Source organism: Hyla sarda, chromosome 3 (assembly GCF_029499605.1).
Source record: "Hyla sarda isolate aHylSar1 chromosome 3, aHylSar1.hap1, whole genome shotgun sequence".
Taxonomy (NCBI): Eukaryota; Metazoa; Chordata; class Amphibia; order Anura; family Hylidae; genus Hyla; species Hyla sarda.
This window is the reverse complement of record NC_079191.1, coordinates 345357827-345380901: the sequence shown is the minus strand read 5'-3', so window position 1 is coordinate 345380901 and position 23075 is coordinate 345357827. Positions and strand designations below refer to the sequence as shown.

The 23075-nt window shown below is 45.7% G+C and overlaps 1 protein-coding gene across 1 annotated transcript in view; it reads right to left on the bottom strand.

Moving 5' to 3' along the window:
* GALM (galactose mutarotase) overlaps positions 1-23075 on the bottom strand; it is a 112172-nt gene that overhangs the window by 83945 nt on the left and 5152 nt on the right. Inside the window, exon 2 of the mRNA XM_056567445.1 lies at positions 11543-11733. Within this exon, the coding sequence (XP_056423420.1) occupies positions 11543-11729 (187 nt within the window). The 5' untranslated portion in view covers positions 11730-11733. The remainder of the gene's footprint in view (positions 1-11542; positions 11734-23075) is intronic.

Below are 23075 nucleotides of genomic sequence, written 5' to 3'. Positions count from 1 at the left end.
ATGGAGCAGGAAAAGCTACTGCCGCCCGGGCTCCGACATACTTTCTTCCCGCTACCCTCACTGCGCTACCGGGACACTGCAGTGATTTACATCCCCCCCTCTCACCTGCCAGCGCCACACAACTCCCATCTGTTTGCTGTTGCAAGACTACAAGTCCCAGCATGCCCTTACAGTGAGGACATGCTGGGAGTTGTAGTCTTGTAGCAGCGGGAGCTGAGCGGCGCGGGCGGGAGACAAGGGGGGGGGGGTAGCGGGGAGGCCGTATGAGGAGCCCGGGCGGGAGACAAGGGGGGGGGGGGGGTCCGTATGAGGAGCCCGGGCTGGAGACAGGGGGGGGGGGGGCCGTATGAGGAGCCCGGGCGGCTGCACTGTAATCTCAGCCCGGACTCCTGCCCTGAGAGCCTGTCAGGGCATGCTGGGTGTTGTAGTTTTGCAACAGCTGGAGGGCCACAGTTTGCAGACCACTGGTGTGTGGTCTGTAAACTGTAGTCCTCCAGCTGTTGCAAAACTAAACAGCTGAAAGGGAACCAGCGAAAACGTTCACTTACCCTTCCGAGGCTCCAGCGACGATCGCTGTCGGAGATCGTCGCGCGGCAGTGTCGTGCAGCGCTGGATCCTACGGAAGCCGGTAAGTTGAGCTTCCCAACCAGGGTGCCTCCAAATGTTGCAAGACTACAACTCCCAGCATGCCTGGACACCCTTTGGCTGTCCAGGCATGCTGGGAGTTGTAGTTTTGCAACAGCTGGAGGCACCCTTGTTGGGAAACACTGGCCTAAAAACAGTGTTTCCCAACCAGGGTGCCTCCAGATGTTGCAAGACTACAACTCCCAGCATGCCTGGACAGCCATTGGCTGTCCAGGCATGCTGGGAGTTGTAGTTTTGCAACAGCTGGAGGGCCACAGTTTGCAGACCACTGGTTTGTGGTCTGTAAACTGTAGTCCTCCAGCTGTTGCAAAACTAAACAGCCAGAGGCTGTCTAGGCATGCTGGGAGTTGTAGTTTTGCAACATCTGGAGGCACCCTGGTTGGGAAACACTGGCCTAAAACAGTGTTTCCCAACCAGGGTGCCTCCAGATGTTGCAAAAGTACAAGTCCCAGGTTGGGAAACACTGTGCCCGGCCTCCGCCCCAAGTTACTGTAAGGGCATGCTGGGAGTTGTAGTCCTGCAGCTGGGGGCAGGGGACAAGCTTGTCATTTGCCCACACATCTCCTGCACCACACAACTACAACTCCCAGCATGTCCTTACTGTAAGGGCATGCTGGCAGTTGTAGTCGTGCGGGGCGGGAGATGTGTGAGCAGGTGATAATAAATGTACTAACCCATTTTTTTTGTTTTCTTCTCATTTCAGATCCGTGTATCCTGTGGACTCCTTCGGATTCGGTGGACTACTTCGATGACCAGCGTTTTTCTTTGTTTGATTTTAATAAAATGGTTAACGAGGGCTTGTGGGGAGTGTTTTTTGTAATAACATTTTTTTAAAACCTGTTGTGTTTTTTTCTTACTTTACTAGACAGGCTTAGTAGTGGAAGCTGTCTTATAGACAGAGTCCATTACTAACCTGGGCTTAGCGTTAGCCACAAAAACAGCTAGCGCTAACCCCCTATTATTACCCCGGTACCCAACGCCACAGGGGTGCCGGGAAGAGCCGGTACCAACAGGCCTGGAGCGTCAAAAATGGCGCTCCTGGGCCTAGGCAGTAACAGGCTGGCGTTATTTAGGCTGGGGAGGGCCAGTAACAATGGTCCTCGCCCACCCTGGGAACGTCAGGCTGTTACTGTTTGGTTGGTATTTGGCTGAGAATGAAAATAGGGGGGACCCTATGCGTTTTTTTTTTTATAAATAATTAAATATATTAAAAAAACGCATAGGGTCCCCCTATTTTTATTCTCAGCCAAATACCAACCAAACAGTAACAGCCTAACGTTACCAGGGTGGGTGAGGACCATTGTTACTGGCCCTCCCCAACCTAAATAACGCCAGCCTGTTACCGCCTAGGCCCAGGAGCGCCATTTTTGATGCTCCGGGCCTGTTGGTACCGGCTCTTCCCTGCACCCCTGTGGTGTTGGGTACCGGGGTAATAATTGGGGGTTAGCGCTAGCTGTTTTTGTGGCTAACGCTAAGCCCGGCTTATTAATGGACTCAGTCTATAAGACAGCTTCCACTACTAAGCCTGTCTAGTAAAGTAAAATAAAATAAAACACAACAGGTTTAAAAAAAAAATTATTACAAAAAAACACTCCCCCACAAGCCCTCGTTAACCATTTTATTAACATCAAGCAAAGAAAAACGCTGGTCGTCGAAGTAGTCCACCGAATCCGAAGGAGTCCACAGGATACACAGATCTGTAGAAGAAGTAACCAAAAAAAAAAAGTGTAAGTACATTTAGGGAGAAAAAAAAACTGTGTTAAAAAAATGTAATAAACACACACACACACACACACACACACACTAAACGCCGTTTACCACTTCTGAGCCATGACTACAATTTACAGTGATCCCTCAACTTACAATGGCCTCAACATACAATAGTTTCAACATACAATGGTCTTTTCTGGACCATCGTAAGTTGAAACCAGACTCAACATACAATGCTACAGACAGTCCAGATCTGTGAAACGTGTCAATGGCTGGAAGAACCAACCAATCAAAATGGGCATTCACTGGTAAAACCCCTGTATTACTGAAGTGTATGCACTGACTGGTGTCTGGTATTACATGTTCTGTACACTTTACCTGTATCAGGGTTAGCTGCTCTTTTGGACACCAGGTGAGGGCGACTCCATTACTTGTTTGGGACATTGCCTGTACTGTACAGGACCCCTGAAGAAGCTCCTGTCCTCTACATAGACCAGTGTTTCCCAAGCAGGGTGGACCCATCTTTTGCAAAACTACAACTCCCAGCATGCCCGGACAGCCTTTGGCTGTCCAGGCATGCTGGGAGTTATAGTTTTGCAACCGCTGGAGGCTCCCTGCTTGGGAAACACTGACATAGACAGTAATTTACAGCTCCCAGCAGATCTTTATTACTTTTATATGTAAGGATTTGCTTTATCTATATTAGTTATCTACTTATTTTTCTTTGTCACTTTTTCCTATTTTGGATGACATTTTGGTGCCTTTATAACCAATTACCACGTTTCCATAGAGTTATGGTCTCAACATACAATGGTTTCAACTTACAATGGTTGTCCTGGAACCAATTAATATTGTAACTTGAGGGACCACTGTAGTTATTGAATTATTTAGATGTGGTGAAAAAGCTAAAAAAAAAAAAAAACTCAAAAACAAAAGATCCAGAAGGAAACCTAGCAGCCAAACCTATTCAGACAGCAGGAAAAAGGAACAGACTATTTTTTCTACTACATGAAGTAAATTTCCCACTTTTGCCCATGTGTGCCAAATTTATTAATGCCGTGCAACAATTTAGTAAATTTGTCGCACATAGTCAAAAATGAAGTAGAAAAAAACAGGGTAAAAACCAGACTACATAGTAAAAGATTAGTAAATGCCCCTCCATGTGTTTTTTTCAGTGCGGCATCTCTGTGGTCACAGGTGCATTTTCCCTTTTAAGTTAAAGATATGGTGTTCTAGTACAACCTCCATTTCATTTGATTGTGTAATTTTACATGTTTTTTTACATTTGTTTTTCTAGGCCTCACTGGCGCCAAAGTCCTGGTTCTTGTTTCAGTTGTTTAGTGGATTGCTGTTCTGGCTTCCTAAGCTGGCTTGTCTCATGGCTGCTGTATGTTCAGGGACTTCAAAAGCATTACGAATATGCTTTGTGGCTCTTAAGAATTATTTCAACACTGTACCAGTATGCTTTTGATCTGCCTTATACAGTGGGGATCAAAAGTTTGGGCACCCCAGGTAAAAAATGTTATTAATGTGCATAAAGAAGCCAAGGAAAGATGGAAAAATCTCCAAAAGGCATCACATTACAGATTAGACATTCTTATAATATGTCAACAAAAGTTAGATTTTATTTCCATCATTTACACTTTCAAAATAACAGAAAAGAAAAAAATGGCATCTGCAAAAGTTTGGGCACCCTGCAGAGTTAATATCTTGTAATGCCCCCTTTGGCAAGTATCACAGCTTGTAAACGCTTTTTGTAGCCAGCCTAGAGTCTTTCAATTCTTGTTTGAGGTATCTTTGCCCATTCTTCCTTACAAAAGTCTTCCAGTTCTTTCAGATTTCTGGGCTGTCTGTCACGCACTGCTCTTTTAACCCCTTAAGGACCGGAGGTTTTTCCGTTTTTGCATTTTCGTTTTTTGCTCCTTGCCTTTAAAAAATCATAACTCTTTCAAATTTACACCTAAAAATCCATATGATGGCTTATTTTTTGCGCCACCAATTCTACTTTGTAATGACGTCAGTCATTTTGCCCAAAAATCTATGGTGAAGCGGGAAAAAAAATCATTGTGCGACAAAATTGAAAAAAAAAAACGCTGTTTTGTAACTTTTGGGGGCTTCCGTTTCTACGTAGTACATTTTTCGGTAAAAATGACACCTGATATGTATTCTGTAGGTCCATACGATTAAAATGATACCCTACTTATATAGGTTTGATTTTGTCGGACTTCTGGAAAAAATCATAACTACATGCAGGAAAATTAATACGTTTAAAATTGTCATCTTCTGACCCCTATAACTTTTTTATTTTTCCGTGTATGGGGCGGTATGAGGGCTCATTTTTTGCGCCGTGATCTGAAGTTTTTAACGGTACCATTTTTGCATTGATAGGACTTATTGATCACTTTTTATTCATTTTTAAATGATATAAAAAGTGACCAAAAATGCACTATTTTGGACTTTGGAATTTTTTTGCGCGCACGCCATTGACCGAGCGGTTTAATTAATGATATATTTTTATAATTCGGACATTTCCGCACGCGGTGATACCACATATGTTTATTTTTATTTTTATTTACACTGTGTTTTTTTTTTTATTGGAAAAGGGGGGTGATTCAAACTTTTAATAGGGGAGGAGTTAAATGATCTTTATTCACTTTTTTTTTTCACTTTTTTTTTGCAGTGTTATAGGTCCCATAGGGACCTATAACACTGCACACACTGATCTTCTATGTTGATCACTGGTTTCTCATAAGAAACCAGTGATCAACGATTCTGCCGCATGACTGCTCATGCCTGGATCTCAGGCACTGAGCAGTCATTCGGCGATCGGACAGCGAGGAGGCAGGTAGGGGCCCTCCCGCTGTCCTGTCAGCTGTTCGGGATGCCGCGATTTCACCGCGGCTATCCCGAACAGCCCACTGAGCTAGCCGGGATGCTTTCGGTTTCACTTTAGACGCGGCGTTCAACTTTGAACGCCGCGTCTAAAGGGTTAATAGCGCGCGGCACAGCGATCAATGCCGCGCGCTATTAGCCACGGGTCCCGGCCGTTGTTAGAGGCCGGGCCCGACCCGCTATGACGCGGGGCCACGCCGTGGCCCCGCGTTATAGATCGGGAGTGGACACATGACGTTCCAGTACGTCATGTGTCCTTAAGGGGTTAATAGATTTTCAATTATGTTGAGGTCAGGAGATTGTGAAGGCCATAGCAAAACCTTCAGTTTACGCCTCTTGATGTAATCCCACGTGGATTTCGAGGTGTATTTAGGATCATTTTCCATTTGTAGAAGCCATCCTCTCTTTAACTTCATGTTTTTCACAGATGGCATCAAGTTAGCATCCCAAATTTGCTGAAATTTTATTGAATCCATGTATCCTTCTACTCGTGAGATGTTCCCTGTGCCACTGGCTGCAATACAACCCCAAAGCATGATTGATCCACCCCCATGCTTAACAGTTGGACAGAGGTTCTTTTCATTAAATTCTGTTCTCCTTCTTCCAAATGTACCTTTGCTCATTCCAGCCAAAAAGTTCAATTTTAACCTCATCAGTCCACAGAACTTGTTTCCAAAATGCATCAGGCTTGTCTATATGTTCATTTGCAAAGTTCAAATGTTGATTTTTGGGGTGAGGACGTAGAAGAGGTTTTCTTCTGATGGCTCTTCCATGAAGACCATATTTGTACAAGTGTCTCTTTATAGTGGAATAGTGTACCACAACTCCAGTGTCTGCCAGATCTTTCTTGAGGGATTGTGCAGTCAAATGTGGGTTTTGAATTGTTTTTCTCACAATCCTGCAAGCTGTTCTGTATGATATTGTTCTTGGTCTTCCAGATCTTGCTTTAACTTCCACTGTTCCTGATGACTGCCATTTCTTAATTACATTCCGAACAGAGGATATCTCCAGCTTTGTGAGCGTCAACTATTTTCAGTTTCAGATTTCTAGACAACTGCATAGAAGAACCCATGGTGCTGATTGTTGGGGCAAGGTCAGATGAGTCTGGGCATTTAAAACCTTTGAGATTGACATCACCTGGTTTTCCCAGATGATGATTGCGAACAATCCATGACACTGGCAGGTCTCAGCTTTGCAAAGGGGACAGTGCATGCTGTAAATTCTGCAGGGTGCCCAAACTTTTGCAGATGCCATTTTTTTGTTTTCTGATATTTTGAAAGTGTAAATTATGGAAATAAAATCCAACTTTTGTTGACATATTATAAGAATGTCTAATCTGTAATTTGATGCCTTTTGGAGTATTTTCCATCTTTCCTTGGCTTTTTTCTGCACATTAATACAATTTTTTTTACCTGGGGTGCCCAAACTATTGATCCCCACTGTATATCTTTTTGGGGGTTCGCTTGCTGCTCACTTAGTTTTGCATGTGGTTATATAACTCCACATAAACTATACTTTTTAGATAGTGGCATTATACAGTCATGGCTGTAAATGTTGGCACCCCTGAAATTTTTCAAGTAAAATAAATATTTCTCACAGAAAAGGATTGCAGTAGCACATGTTCTGCTATACACATGTTTATTACCTTTGTGTGTATTGGCACTAAACGAAAAAAGGGAGGGAAAAAAAGCAAATTGGGCATAATGTCACATCAAACTCCAAAAATGGGCTGGACAGAATTATCGGCACCCTTAACTTAATATTTGGTTGCACACTCTTTGGAAAAAATAACTGTAATCAATCGCTTCCTATAACCATCAATAAGCTTCTTACACCTCTCAGCCGGAATGTTGGACCACTCTTCCTTTGCAAGGGAATTTTAAGATCTGTCCACAGGTATTCAATGGGATTTAGATCTGGACTCATTGCTGGCCACTTCAGAACTCTACAGCGCTTTGTTGCCATCCATTTCTGAGTGCTTTTTGACATATGTTTGGGTCATTGTCCTGCTGGAAGACCCAAGATCTCAGATGCAAACCCAGCTTTCTGACACTGGGCTGTACAGTGTGACCCAAAATCCGTTTGTAATCCTCACATTTCATGATGCCATGCACACATTCAAGGCACCCAGTGCCAGAGGCAGCTACCTCAAAAGATCATTAAAACTCCACCATATTTCACTGTACGTACTGTGTTCTTTTCTTTGTAGGCCTCATTCCGTTTTCGGTAAACAGTAGAATGATGTGCTTTACCAAAAAGCTCTATCTTGGTCTCATCTGTCCACAAGACGTTTTCCCAGAAGGATTTTGGCCTACTCAAGTTCATTTTGGCAAAATGTAGTCTTGCTTTTTTATGTCTCTGTGTCAGCAGTGGGGTCCTCCTAGGTCTCCTGCCATAGCGTTTAATTTCATTTAAATGTTGACGGATAGTTTGCGCTGACACTGATGCTCCCTGAGCCTGCGGGACAGCTTGAATATCTTTTGAACTTGTTTCGGGCTTCTTATCCACCATCCGGACTAACCTGCGTTGACACCTTTCATAAATTTTCCCTTCCATCCATGCCCAGGGAGATTAGCTACAGTGCCATGGGTTGCAAACTTCTTGATAATGTTGCTCACTGTGGACAAAGGCAAATCTAGATCTCTGGAGATGGACTTGTAACCTTGAGATTGTTGATATTTTTCCACAATTTATGTTCTCAAGTCCTCAGACAGTTCTCTTCTCCTCTTTCGTTGTCCATGCTTAGTGTGGCATACACAGACACACAATGCAACGACTAAGTGTACTTCTCTCCTTTTTATCTGCTTTCAGGTGTTCTTTTTATATTGCCCACACCTGTTACTTGCCCCATGTGAGTTTAAAGGAGCATCACATGCTTGAAACAATCTTATTTTTCCATAATTTTGAAAGGGTGCTAATAATTATGTCCAGACCATTTTTGGAGTTTGGTGACATTATGTCCAATTTGCTTTTTTTCCTCCCTTTTTTCGTTTAGTTCCAATACACACAATGGGAATAAACATGTGTATAGCAAAACATGTGTTACTGCAATCCTTTCTGTGAGAAATACTTCATTTTCTTGAAAAATTTCAGGGGAGCCAACATTTACGGCCATGACTGTATTTTAAATGAAACACTCTTTTTCATTAAATGTAATATAAATTATTACACTCAGAAGGCCGGATGAAGCGCAGTATGATTGCGTGAAACCGCCGGCAGTTGCCTTCTTTTGAGCGTCATTACATCGGAGATGCCCGGTCGTCTATAGGAGGAATCGGATGAGATAAGCCGGAGTTGCGGTACCCTTGCGGTGAGTGCAGGTGTGGATTGTTTCTGGTTACAAACAAATTATTACACTAACCAATATATTAATATTACATAAACCCTTATAGTTTTTGATAAATGAACTCTTTTTATGCTTTCACTCTCTTGAACTGTCATTTCAACACATTGCATCAGTATTTTTAGTACTTGTTTATAGTCCTATTGACTCCCACACAAATGCAGAATTTATTATATTCAGAAGCTCAAGAAGAGTGGCCCAAACTATGTGCCACTTCCTATGTAACTGATGTTATCTCTACACACGAGTAGCATCACACCATTTTCGAAGATAAATAATTGTGAAACATTCTGATTAGCTTTTCTTCTGAAAGGGCTGCCAAAGAAAAGGTATTTGCATCCATTAGGTTTTCTATTACTTTTCGTAATAATAATGACTTAGGGTACCTTCACACGTGCAGGATCTGGTGCATATTTTGTGCAGCTGATTTTGCTACCTAATAACTTCATAGGGTAGCAAAATCAGCTTCAGGGAATATGCAGCAGAAATATGCAGCAGAAATATGTGGCAGATCCTGAAAGTGTGAAGGTACCCTTACTATGCATTTATCCATTTTACACAATTAAAACATTTTTGTCTATTTCTGTCAGAATTTATTACACATACTAGCTGAGTACCCGACGTTGCCGGTTTTTCCATCCTAATCCCTGTTGGGGAGGAAAATCAACAAAGGAGGAAGCTTTTGACTTCATATCCCGTCCTCATATATTGTTGTCATATCCCAACCCCATATCCCGTCCCCATATCCCATCCTCATATCCCGACCTCATATCCCGTCCTCATATGCCTTCTTCATATCTTGACCTCATATCCTAACCTCCTATCCCGTCCTCATATCTCAACCTCCTATCTTGACCTCCTATCCCGTGCTATCTCGACCTCATATCCGATCCTCATATCCCTACCTCATATCCCGATCTCATATCCCAACCTCATATCCCATCCTCATATCTCGACCTCATATTCCATCGTCCTTTTGCGTCCTAATATCTTGACCTCCTATCCCGACCTCATATCCCGTTCTCTTATCCCATCCTCATATTCCGTCCTCATATCTCGACCTCATATCCCATCCTTATGTCCCATCCTCATATCCTGTCCTCAGGTGGGAGTGATTTGTGATGAAGATATTTGAAGCTGAAAATAGAAGGGGATGTGGCTTTGTGGGACTGGGAGTCATTTGCAAGCCAGACTGATGGACAAAAAAGGTAGATAATAAAAGGTGTGGGGCTTAAACTGTGGGTGTGTCTTTGTGAGATGGGGTGTGGCTTACAAGCCGAACTTACACATTCACCAGGAGATGCAGAGCGGAGCTTGTGGAGTAAGATACTGGAACTCCCATATTCTTGCATGGGACTTAAAACAAAAACCCATCTTTTATATGTAAGGGTTTAGGTAAGGGTTAATTTATATATATTTTTATTTGACATATAAGTAATATGTGTACCAGGTATTGTTGAAATATCTCCGGCCGTACGGAATTTATGTGGGAACATACATTTCCCATTGATTTGCATGGGACTTTAAACAAAAACCCCGACCCTGGCAAATTGGGGAGGTAAGGGTTAAATTGACTATCCTATATTTTAAATGGACATATAAATAACATGTGACCAAGAATTATCGAAATATCTCCAGCCGTTTGGAAGTTATGCTGGAACATGTATTTCCCATTGACTTGCATGGGACTTTAAACAAAAACCCCAACCCTGGCAAATGGGGGTGAGTAAGGGTTAAATTACCTATCCTATGTTTGTTGTTGACATATAAGTAACATGTGCCAAGTTTCATGTTAATATCTTTAGCGGTTTGGACGTGATGCTGGAACATACACAGATACACACCCACACACACACACACACACACACACATTGGGGGATATTTATCAAAGGATTTAGACTGTTTTTTCCTGTCTAAATTTGTCGCACAGAAAGTTGCAGTCTAAATATGTGTGACTTTTTAGCGACATCGATGAAAGTACGCCGAAATGTCAGGCCATGTTGGAGCAGGTGTAAATACAGTCTAAAGCATAGATCCCGAAGTCTGTGCACAGAATTTATCAAGAGCTGTGCGTCTTTTGATAAATTAGCTGCACAATAGACCGGCCAAACCCTCTGTAGTTTGGTCTATATTGATGCGGGACATAGACAGCTTTGATAAACATCCCCCATTGAGTTTTATATATACAGATTAAATGAGAGCTTTGAGCAGGGATGTTTAGAGGCACCAGTGAAAAATGCAAAGCCCAATTGCCTAAGGATGCCTGAATAACTGTGCACTGGGGACAAGTAGGGTCAAATTATGTATCTCACTTTGACCAATTACAATAATTACTTAGTACAGTGACCCCCCAACCTACGATGGCCCCGACATACGATCATTTCAACATACGATGGCAGCTCAGAGGCCATCGCATGTTGAAGGCAGCATCAACATACGATGCTTTTGTATGTCGGGGCCATCGCATAAACGGCTATCCAGCAGCGCAGACTGCTTCAGCTGCTGCCGGATAGCCGTTACGGTGCCCCGTGTGCTCCGGTGATGGTCTCCTACCTGTCCTCGGGGCTCCGGAGCGTCCTCTTCAGAATCCCCTCCATCGCCGGCACTCTCCATTGTCGTCATCACGTCGCCGCGCACACCGTCCCGTCATGCAATAGGAGTGGCGTGCGTAGTGACGTGATGACGGTGACGTGAGAGCGACGATCCCGGGAAGCAGAGACGTTCCGGAGCGGCGGGGACATCACGGGGACGCAGCAACAGCGATGGAGGGCGTCATCCAGGGCAGCGGTGACGGTCCGGAGCAGCGGGGACAGGTAAAGTCTATGGGCAGCTTCTGACTTCTGTTAACAGGATCAGCCAATGAGGTCATGTATATGCCAGACTTCCTCTAGTGTATACATAGTTATTGTGTTACTGTATTATAAAACTGTATTAAAAAAAATTAAAACTCACCTTCCAAACTATCAAACCCGAGAACAATATCTGTGAATTTTCCATGTCTATCTTTTGTTTCTAGACGAGTTATGATGCCACCAAAGGTTATGATCTCTGCCTTAACAAAGTCTGACTCAAGAAAAAACTTCTCCACCGTCTTGCCATCAGGCAGGTTACCAAACACATCTCTTGTCACTGATGTCATTGTTCTGGTAAAGCATGAATAGAAAATATTAGTAATCACTATAGCTTAAATGTTGACAATACTCATGTGAATATCTACTGTGCCCAAAAGTTATATAATGAACATGTATTCTATACATGGGCAATGTCTAACCCTTTTTTCAGAGTGGATGATTATGAAGTGAGCTCAAAAGCTGAGCTTGCTTCAGAGAGGAGGTGGGTGCTGGCCTCGTATCAGCAACCCACACTAACCGTTAACGACACTGATGTTGTCATTTAACACTTTAAGAGCCACGATCAATACCGATTGCAACATTTAAATGGCTAAATGACAGGTTCCACACCTATGGGGTTTCTGATTGGCACCCCTGCAATGTGATCGCAAGGTACCCATCAGTAACTATGGTAGCCGGGGGGGACTTTACTAAGGCCTCCGGGCCTGCCCTTGTTGATCTGGTGATACAACCTGCCTCATGCAGGCTCTACAAGCAGAACACCGATTGCACAGATCAATATAAATGAATGATTGCTAATAAAAGATGTAAAATATATACAGATGAAGAAGATCCTGGCAAAGGGTTAGTAACATTTTACTCTTTTTCTATTAGAGTGTTTCAGCTTTGCGTTACTACACACGTTACGGCTCCACCTGAGCCTTTCTCAACAGCTGATTGAGAAAGGCTCAGGTGGAGCCGTAACGTGTGCAGTAACGCAAAGCTGAAAAACTCTAATAAAAAAGAGTAAAAAGCTACTAACCGTGTGCCGGGATCTTCTTAATCTGTTCAAGTGTTTTCCTCGTGCACCGGAACTTTGCCGCAGTGCCGACTGTTTGTTTATATTCGTAAAATATATACTGTCATGGCCGCAAATGTTGGCACCCCTGAAATTTTTCAAGAAAATTAAGTATTTCTCACATAAAAGGATTGTAGTTACACATGTTTTGCTAAACACACAGGTTTATTCTCTTTGTGTGTATTGGAACTAAACAAAAAAAAAGGAGGAAACAAAGCAAATTGGACATAATGTCACACCAAACTCCAAAAATGGGCTGGACAAAATTATTGGAACCCTTAACTTATTATTTGGTTGCACACCCTATGGAAAAAATAACCATCAATAAGCTTCTTACACCTCTCAGCCGGAGGATGTTGAACCACTCTTTCTTTGCAAACTGTTCCAGGTCTCTCTTATTGGAAGGGCGCCTTTTCCCAACAGCAAATTTAAGCTCTCTCCACAGATATTCAATGGGATTTAGATCTGGACTCATTGCTGGCCACTTCAGCACTACAGCGCTTTGTTGCCATCCATTTCTGGGTGTTTTTTTACGTATGTCCTGCTGGAAGACCCAAGATCCAGGACGCAAACCCAGCTTTCTGACACTGGGCTGTACAGTGCGACTCAAAATCTGTTGGTAATCCTCAAATTTCATGATGCCTTGTACACATTCAAGGCACCCAGTGCCAGAGGTAGCAAAACAACCCCAAAACATCATTGAACCTCCACCATATATCACTGTAGGTACTGTATTCTTTTCTTTGTAGGCCTCATTCCATTTTAGGTAAACAGTAGAATGATGTGCTTTACCAAAAAGCTCTATCTTGGTCTCATCTGTCCACAAGACGTTTTCGCTGAAGGATTTTGGCTTACTCAAGTTCATTTTGGCAAAATGTAGTCTTGCTTTTTTATGTCTCTGCGTCAGCAGTGGGGTCCTCCTGGCTCTCCTCCATAGCGTTTCATTTAATTTAAATGTCAACAGTTCGCGCTGACACTGATGCTCCCTGAGCCTACAGGACAGCTTGAATGTCTTTGGTAACCACGAAGGAGAGGATGGCACACATCAGATAGGCGGTGAAACAAGTTTCCTTTATTCGGAGCAAAGTGTCACAACGTGCAGGTTTAAAAAGGAGTAGTAAAATCGTACAATATCTACAAAAGAGTATGCTTAAATGAATACACTTAAGTCTAACCTGTCGTTCATTCCTAGTTCCCCTTCTACATTGGTACGGAGGATCCACCTAGCCTCCCACTGTAGTAGATATTTTCTTCTTTCTATCCCCTATACTGCTTTCACCCGTTCTATGCCAAAGAAACACAGGCATCTTGGATCACCGTTATGTGAATCCCAAACATGACTGATTAACTGCGGAGAGCCTTTACGAGTGTGGGTTTCCCATGAACCATACATTCAGGGGGAGAAAAGTACATCCTATATAGAATCTGTGGCACTGGCATTTAATGCCATATACCACATAAGATGTTCTACAGCAAATGGGGTCTTTAAATTTAACTGTTTCTTCTCCTAACACCATTTGTTTATCTGTGCAAATATAATTGCACCAATTACATGTACCACAGCGGTGGTTGCCATGGGAGATGGAACTAGGTAGCCAGTTTTTTTCATTTTTCTCCATAAATTTGTTTTTGACTAGGACATCCCTGAGGTTTTTTCCTCTCTTGAATGTAATCAGAGGCCTATTTTTAGTAAGTGGTGCTAAATCAGAATCGCCCTGCAGCAGAAACCAATTGTCCACAATCGATTTTTTTATTTCTGCTGCCACAGGGCTGAACTGAAAAGCGAATGAGAATCTGCTATCATCACTGGACTCCTGTGAGACCTGATTGTTGGGTATCTGAGCACCCACTTTATCTACTCTTCTTACGTGCCTTTTTCTCTTCTTCCACAGGAGGTCCCTACGTGACAGTTTCTCAGCCTTATTCATTGCGGCATCTAATACGGATACAGGATAACCGCGATTGATCAAACATTGTTTTAATTCGGCCGCTTGAATTAAATAATCTGATGGTTCACTGCTAATGCGTTTCAACCTGAGAAACTGTCCCTAGGGCACTGCCCTTTTGGTATGCTCTGGATGGTAACTTCAGAAGTGTAGAAGGGAGTTGCAAGCTGTAGGCTTGCGCTACCCAACTGTGGTTAATTTACCGTTATTAAGCTTGATAAGAACGTCTAAAAATTCCAACTCGCTGCCCCCTATTTTATGTGTGAACTTTAGGTTCATATTGTTCATCGTGTTAAGGGCGGAAACGAAGTCCACAAAGGTGGACTACGTGTCCGTCCACACGATGAACACGTCATCAACAAACCTTCTATAACAATGAACAAACTTGAGAAAAGGATTAGAACTAGAAAAAACTTACGTTTTTTCAAATAGAGCCACATAGAGGTTGGCCAGGGTACACGCGACAGGTGTATCCATGGCCACACCTCCAGTCTGGGCATACCAGGTGTCACCGAACGTAAAAGTTTTCCCTGACAAAATAAAATGTAATGCATCGCAGATGAAATCAATGTACTGAGGGCTTCTGTTAGTGCAAGTCAGCAGATCTCTAATTAATGAAATACTTAAACCCTGGGGAATACTAGTATACAAACTCTCGATTTCAATAGACACCAAGAGGCAGTGCTTCAGCCATACTGTATTCTCCAGGGTCTGAAGGAACTCATTATTATCCTTCACCAATGCCGGTACGTCCAACAAAAGGGGGTGTAGTAGCCAGTCAATAAATTCTGACAGGGGTCCAGTTAGAGAACCCACCCCGGAGACAATGGGTCTCCCAGGTGGGTTCTAAACTGTCTTATGTACTTTCGGGAGAAAGTACCAGTGTGCTGGTCGTGGATGTAACGGAAAAAGTTTTTCTGCGTTCTTTTTCCGAAAGAACCCCCTTTTCAGTATAGATTCTCAGAAGTGATTGTAATCTAGCTGCAAGCTTAGTCATGGGATTGTTGGATAATTTACAGTAGAACCTATTGTCTTCCAACTGTCTCATGGCCTCCCTCTGATAATAGTGCCTTGTAAGCAAAACTATATACCCCCCCCCTTATCAGATTTCCTGACTATAATGTCCTCCCTGAAAAGGGGGTTCTTTCGGAAAAAGAACGCAGAAAAACTTTTTCCGTTACATCCACGACCAGCACACTGGTACTTTCTCCCAAAAGTACATAAGACAGTTGAGAACCCACTCGGGAGACCAATTGTCTCCGGGGTGGGTTCTCTAACTGGACCCCTGTCAAAATTTATTGACTGGCTACTACACCCCCTTTTGTTGGACGTACCGGCATTGGTGAAGGATACTAATGAGTTCCTTCAGACCCTGGAGAATACAGTATGGCCGGAGCACTGCCTCTTGGTGTCTATTGAAATCGAGAGTTTGTATACTAGTATTCCCCAGGGTTTAAGTATTTCATTAATTAGAGATCTGCTGACTTGCGCTAACAGAAGCCCTCAGTACATTGATTTCATCTGCGATGCGTTACATTTTATTTTGTCAGGGAAAACTTTTACGTTCGGTGACACCTGGTATGCCCAGACTGGAGGTGTGGCCATGGGTACACCTGTCGCGTGTACCCTGGCCAAACTTTATGTGGCTCTATTTGAAAAAAACGTATGTTTTTTCTAGTTCTAATCCTTTTCTCAAGTTTGTGTTGTCACGATGCCGGCTGGCAGGTAGTGGACCCTCTGTGCCAGAGAGGGATTGGCGTGGACCGTGCTAGTGGACCGGTTCTAAGCCACTACTGGTTTTCACCAGAGCCCGCCGCAAAGCGGGATGGTCTTGCTGCGGCGGTAGTGACCAGGTCGTATCCACTAGCAACGGCTCACCTCTCTGGCTGCTGAAGATAGGCGCGGTACAAGGGAGTAGGCAGAAGCAAGGTCGGACGTAGCAGAGGGTCGGGGCAGGCAGCAAGGATCGTAGTCAGGGGCAACGGCAGAAGGTCTGGAAACACAGGCAAGGAACACACAAGGAACGCTTTCACTGGCACTAAGGCAACAAGATCCGGCAAGGGAGTGCAAGGGAAGTGAGGTAATATAGGGAAGTGCACAGGTGAAAACCCTAATTGGAACCACTGCGCCAATCAGCGGCGCAGTGGCCCTTTAAATCGCAGAGACCCGGCGCGCGCGCGCCCTAGGGAGCGGGGCCGCGCGCGCCGGGACAGAACAGACGGGGAGCGAGTCAGGTAGGGGAGCCGGGGTGCGCATCGCGAGCGGGCGCTACCCGCATCGCGAATCGCATCCCGGCTGGCAGCAGGATCGCAGCGCCCCGGGTCAGAGGACGTGACCGGAGCGCTGCAGCGGAGGGAGTGAAGCGAGCGCTCCGGGGAGGAGCGGGGACCCGGAGCGCTCGGCGTAACAGTACCCCCCCCCTTGGGTCTCCCCCTCTTCTTGGAGCCTGAGAACCTGAGGAGCAGACTTTTGTCAAGGATGTTGTCCTCAGGTTCCCAGGATCTCTCTTCAGGACCACAACCCTCCCAGTCTACTAAAAAAAAATTTTTCCCTCTGACCTTTTTGGCAGCCAAAATTTCCTTGACCGAGAAGACGTCCGAGGAGCCGGAAACAGGAGTGGGAGGAACAGATTTGGGAGAAAAACGGTTGAGGATGAGTGGTTTGAGAAGAGAGACGTGAAAGGCATTAGGGATACGAAGAGAAGGAGGAAGAAGAAGTTTATAAGAGACAGGATTAATTTGACACAAAATTTTGAAAGGACCAAGATAGCGTGGTCCCAACTTGTAGCTAGGGACACGGAAGCGGACATATTTAGCGGAGAGCCATACCTTGTCTCCAGGGGAAAAAACGGGGGGAGCTCTTCTTTTCTTATCCGCGAACCTCTTCATGCGTGAAGAAGCCTGTAAGAGAGAATTTTGGGTCTCTCTCCATATAATGGAAAGGTCACGAGAAATTTCATCCACAGCGGGCAGACCAGAGGGCAAGGGGGTAGGGAGGGGGGGAAGAGGGTGACGGCCGTACACCACGAAAAATGGGGATTTGGAGGAAGATTCAGAGACCCTGAAGTTATACGAAAATTCGGCCCATGGAAGGAGATCTGCCCAGTCATCCTGGCGGGAGGAAACAAAATGTCGCAAATAATCACCCAGGATCTGGTTAATTCTTTCTACTTGTCCATTGGACTGGGGATGATATGCAGAGGAAAAATTTAATTTAATCTTGAGTTGTTTACAGAGAGCCCTCCAGAATTTAGACACGAATTGGACCCCTCTATCCGAGACAATCTGCGTAGGCAACCCGTGAAGACGAAAAATGTGTACAAAAAATTGTTTAGCCAACTGAGGCGCAGAAGGAAGACCAGGAAGAGGGATGAAATGTGCCATTTTGGAGAATCGATCAACGACCACCCAAATAACGGTGTTGCCACGGGAAGGGGGTAAATCAGTAATAAAATCCATACCAATCAGAGACCAAGGCTGTTCGGGGACAGGCAGAGGATGAAGAAAACCAGCGGGCTTCTGGCGAGGAGTCTTATCCCGGGCACAGATAGTGCAGGCTCGCACAAAGTCCCCAACATCCGTCTCCAGAGTCGGCCACCAATAGAAGCGGGAGATGAGTTGCACAGATTTCTTGATGCCCGCATGACCTGCGAGATGGGAGGAGTGACCCCATTTGAGGATTCCGAGGCGTTGGCGTGGAGAAACAAAGGTCTTTCCTGGAGGAGTCTGCCTGATGGAGGCAGGAGAAGTGGAGATCAGGCAGTCAGGTGGAATGATGTGTTGCGGAGGGAGATCAACTTCTGAGGCATCCGAGGAACGAGAGAGAGCATCGGCCCTAATGTTCTTATCGGCAGGACGAAAGTGAATCTCAAAATTAAATCGGGCAAAGAACAGAGACCACCGGGCCTGGCGAGGATTCAGCCGTTGGGCCGACTGGAGGTAGGAGAGGTTCTTGTGGTCGGTGTAGATAATAACAGGAAATCTTGATCCCTCCAGCAGATGCCTCCATTCCTCAAGTGCTAATTTAATGGCTAGAAGCTCTCGATCCCCGATGGAGTAGTTCCTCTCCGCTGGAGAGAAGGTCCTAGAGAAAAAACCACAAGTGACAGCATGCCCGGAAGGATTTTTTTGTAGAAGAACAGCTCCAGCTCCTACTGAGGAGGCATCAACCTCCAATAGGAAGGGTTTGGAAGGGTCAGGTCTGGAGAGCACGGGAGCCGAAGAAAAGGCAGACTTGAGTCGTTTAAAGGAGTCTTCTGCTTGAGGAGGCCAGGACTTGGGATCAGCATTTTTCTTGGTTAAAGCCACGATAGGAGCCACAATGGTAGAAAAATGTGGAATAAATTGCCTGTAATAATTGGCGAACCCCAAAAAGCGTTGGATAGCACGGAGTCCGGAGGGGCGTGGCCAATTTAAGACGGCAGAGAGTTTGTCTGGATCCATCTGTAGTCCCTGGCCAGAGACCAAATATCCTAGAAAAGGAAGAGATTGGCATTCAAACAGACATTTCTCAATTTTGGCATAGAGTTGGTTGTCACGAAGTCTCTGAAGAACCATACGGACATGCTGGCGGTGTTCTTCTAGATTGGCAGAAAAAATTAGGATATCGTCCAGATATACCACAACACAGGAGTATAACAGATCACGAAAAATTTCATTGACAAAGTCTTGGAAGACGGCAGGGGCATTGCACAGTCCAAAGGGCATGACCAGATACTCAAAGTGTCCATCTCTGGTGTTAAATGCCGTTTTCCACTCGTCCCCCTCTCTGATGCGGATGAGGTTATAGGCGCCTCTTAAGTCCAATTTAGTGAAGATGTGGGCACCTTGGAGGCGATCAAAGAGTTCAGAGATGAGGGGTAAGGGGTAGCGGTTCTTAACCGTGATTTTATTAAGACCGCGGTAGTCAATGCAAGGACGTAGGGAGCCATCTTTTTTGGACACAAAGAAAAATCCGGCTCCGGCAGGAGAGGAGGATTTACGGATAAAGCCCTTTTTTAGATTCTCCTGGACGTATTCGGACATGGCAAGAGTCTCTGGGGCAGAGAGAGGATAAATTCTGCCCCGGGGTGGAGTAGTACCCGGGAGGAGGTCGATAGGGCAATCATAAGGCCTGTGAGGAGGTAGAGTCTCAGCTTGTTTTTTGCAGAAAACATCCGCGAAGTCCATATAGGCCTTAGGGAGACCGGTTACTGGAGGAACCACAGAGTTACGGCAAGGGTTACTGGGAACCGGTTTTAGACAGTTCTTGGAACAAGAGGACCCCCAACTCTTGATCTCCCCAGTGGACCAATCCAGGGTTGGGGAATGAAGTTGAAGCCAGGGAAGTCCAAGGAGAATCTCCGAGGTGCAATTGGGGAGGACCAAAAGTTCAATCCTCTCATGATGAGATCCGATGCTCATAAGAAGGGGCTCCGTGCGGAAACGTATGGTACAGTCCAATCTTTCATTATTTACACAATTGATGTAGAGGGGTCTGGCGAGACTGGTCACTGGGATGTTGAACCTGTTGACGAGAGAGGCCAAAATAAAATTTCCTGCAGATCCAGAGTCCAAGAAGGCCACTGTAGAGAAGGAGAAGGCAGAGGCAGACATCCGCACAGGCACAGTAAGACGTGGAGAAGCAGAGTAGACATCAAGGACTGTCTCACCTTTGTGCGGAGTCAGCGTACGTCTTTCCAGGCGGGGAGGACGGATAGGACAATCCCTCAGGAAGTGTTCGGTACTAGCACAGTACAGGCAGAGGTTCTCCATACGGCGTCGTGTCCTCTCTTGAGGTGTCAGGCGAGACCGGTCGACCTGCATAGCCTCCACGGCGGGAGGCACAGGAACAGATTGCAGGGGACCAGAGGAGAGAGGAGCCGAGGAGACGAAACGCCTCGTGCGAACAGAGTCCATATCTTGGCGGAGTTCCTGACGCCTTTCAGAAAAACGCATGTCAATGCGAGTGGCTAGGTGAATAAGTTCATGTAGATTAGCAGGAATTTCTCGTGCGGCCAGAACATCTTTAATGTTGCTGGATAGGCCTTTTTTGAAGGTCGCGCAGAGGGCCTCATTATTCCAGGACAATTCTGAAGCAAGTGTACGGAATTGTACGGCATACTCGCCAACGGAAGAATTACCCTGGACCAGGTTCAACAGGGCAGTCTCAGCAGAAGAGGCTCGGGCAGGTTCCTCAAAGACACTTCGGATTTCCGAGAAGAAGGAGTGTACAGAGGCAGTGACGGGGTCATTGCGGTCCCAGAGCGGTGTGGCCCATGACAGGGCTTTTCCGGACAGAAGACTGACTACGAAAGCCACCTTAGACCTTTCAGTGGGAAACAGGTCCGACATCATCTCCAGATGCAGGGAACATTGGGAAAGAAAGCCACGGCAAAACTTAGAGTCCCCATCAAATTTATCCGGCAAGGATAAGCGTATCCCAGGAGCGGCCACTCGCTGCGGAGGAGGTGCAGGAGCTGGCGGAGGAGATGACTGCTGAAGCTGTGGTAGCAACTGTTGTAGCATAACGGTCAGTTGAGACAGCTGTTGGCCTTGTTGCGCTATCTGTTGTGACTGCTGGGCGACCACCGTGGTGAGGTCAGCGACAACTGGCAGAGGAACTTCAGCGGGATCCATGGCCGGATCTACTGTCACGATGCCGGCTGGCAGGTAGTGGACCCTCTGTGCCAGAGAGGGATTGGCGTGGACCGTGCTAGTGGACCGGTTCTAAGCCACTACTGGTTTTCACCAGAGCCCGCCGCAAAGCGGGATGGTCTTGCTGCGGCGGTAGTGACCAGGTCGTATCCACTAGCAACGGCTCACCTCTCTGGCTGCTGAAGATAGGCGCGGTACAAGGGAGTAGGCAGAAGCAAGGTCGGACGTAGCAGAGGGTCGGGGCAGGCAGCAAGGATCGTAGTCAGGGGCAACGGCAGAAGGTCTGGAAACACAGGCAAGGAACACACAAGGAACGCTTTCACTGGCACTAAGGCAACAAGATCCGGCAAGGGAGTGCAAGGGAAGTGAGGTAATATAGGGAAGTGCACAGGTGAAAACCCTAATTGGAACCACTGCGCCAATCAGCGGCGCAGTGGCCCTTTAAATCGCAGAGACCCGGCGCGCGCGCGCCCTAGGGAGCGGGGCCGCGCGCGCCGGGACAGAACAGACGGGGAGCGAGTCAGGTAGGGGAGCCGGGGTGCGCATCGCGAGCGGGCGCTACCCGCATCGCGAATCGCATCCCGGCTGGCAGCAGGATCGCAGCGCCCCGGGTCAGAGGACGTGACCGGAGCGCTGCAGCGGAGGGAGTGAAGCGAGCGCTCCGGGGAGGAGCGGGGACCCGGAGCGCTCGGCGTAACATGTGTATTGTTATAGAAGGTTTGTTGATGACGTGTTCATCGTGTGGACGGACACGTAGTCCACCTTTGTGGACTTCGTTTCCACCCTTAACACGATGAACAATATCGAAAAGCACTATTATCAGAGGGAGGCCATGAGACAGTTGGAAGACAATAGGTTCTACTGTAAATTATCCAACAATCCCATGACTAAGCTTGCAGCTAGATTACAATCACTTCTGAGAATCTATACTGAAAAGGGGGTTCTTTCGGAAAAAGAACGCAGAAAAACTTTTTCCGTTACATCCACGACCAGCACACTGGTACTTTCTCCCGAAAGTACATAAGACAGTTTAGAACCCACCCGGGAGACCCATTGTCTCCGGGGTGGGTTCTCTAACTGGACCCCTGTCAGAATTTATTGACTGGCTACTACACCCCCTTTTGTTGGACGTACCGGCATTGGTGAAGGATAATAATGAGTTCCTTCAGACCCTGGAGAATACAGTATGGCTGGAGCACTGCCTCTTGGTGTCTATTGAAATCGAGAGTTTGTATACTAGTATTCCCCAGGGTTTAAGTATTTCATTAATTAGAGATCTGCTGACTTGCACTAACAGAAGCCCTCAGTACATTGATTTCATCTGCGATGCATTACATTTTATTTTGTCAGGGAAAACTTTTACGTTCGGTGACACCTGGTATGCCCAGACTGGAGGTGTGGCCATGGATACACCTGTCGCGTGTACCCTGGCCAACCTCTATGTGGCTCTATTTGAAAAAACGTAAGTTTTTTCTAGTTCTAATCCTTTTCTCAAGTTTGTTCATTGTTATAGAAGGTTTGTTGATGACGTGTTCATCGTGTGGACGGACACGTAGTCCACCTTTGTGGACTTCGTTTCCGCCCTTAACACGATGAACAATATGAACCTAAAGTTCACACATAAAATAGGGGGCAGCGAGTTGGAATTTTTAGACGTTCTTATCAAGCTTAATAACGGTAAATTAACCACAGTTGGGTAGCGCAAGCCTACAGCTTGCAACTCCCTTCTACACTTCTGAAGTTACCATCCAGAGCATACCAAAAGGGCAGTGCCCTAGGGACAGTTTCTCAGGTTGAAACGCATTAGCAGTGAACCATCAGATTATTTAATTCAAGCGGCCGAATTAAAACAATGTTTGATCAATCGCGGTTATCCTGTATCCGTATTAGATGCCGCAATGAATAAGGCTGAGAAACTGTCACGTAGGGACCTCCTGTGGAAGAAGAGAAAAAGGCACGTAAGAAGAGTAGATAATGTGGGTGCTCAGATACCCA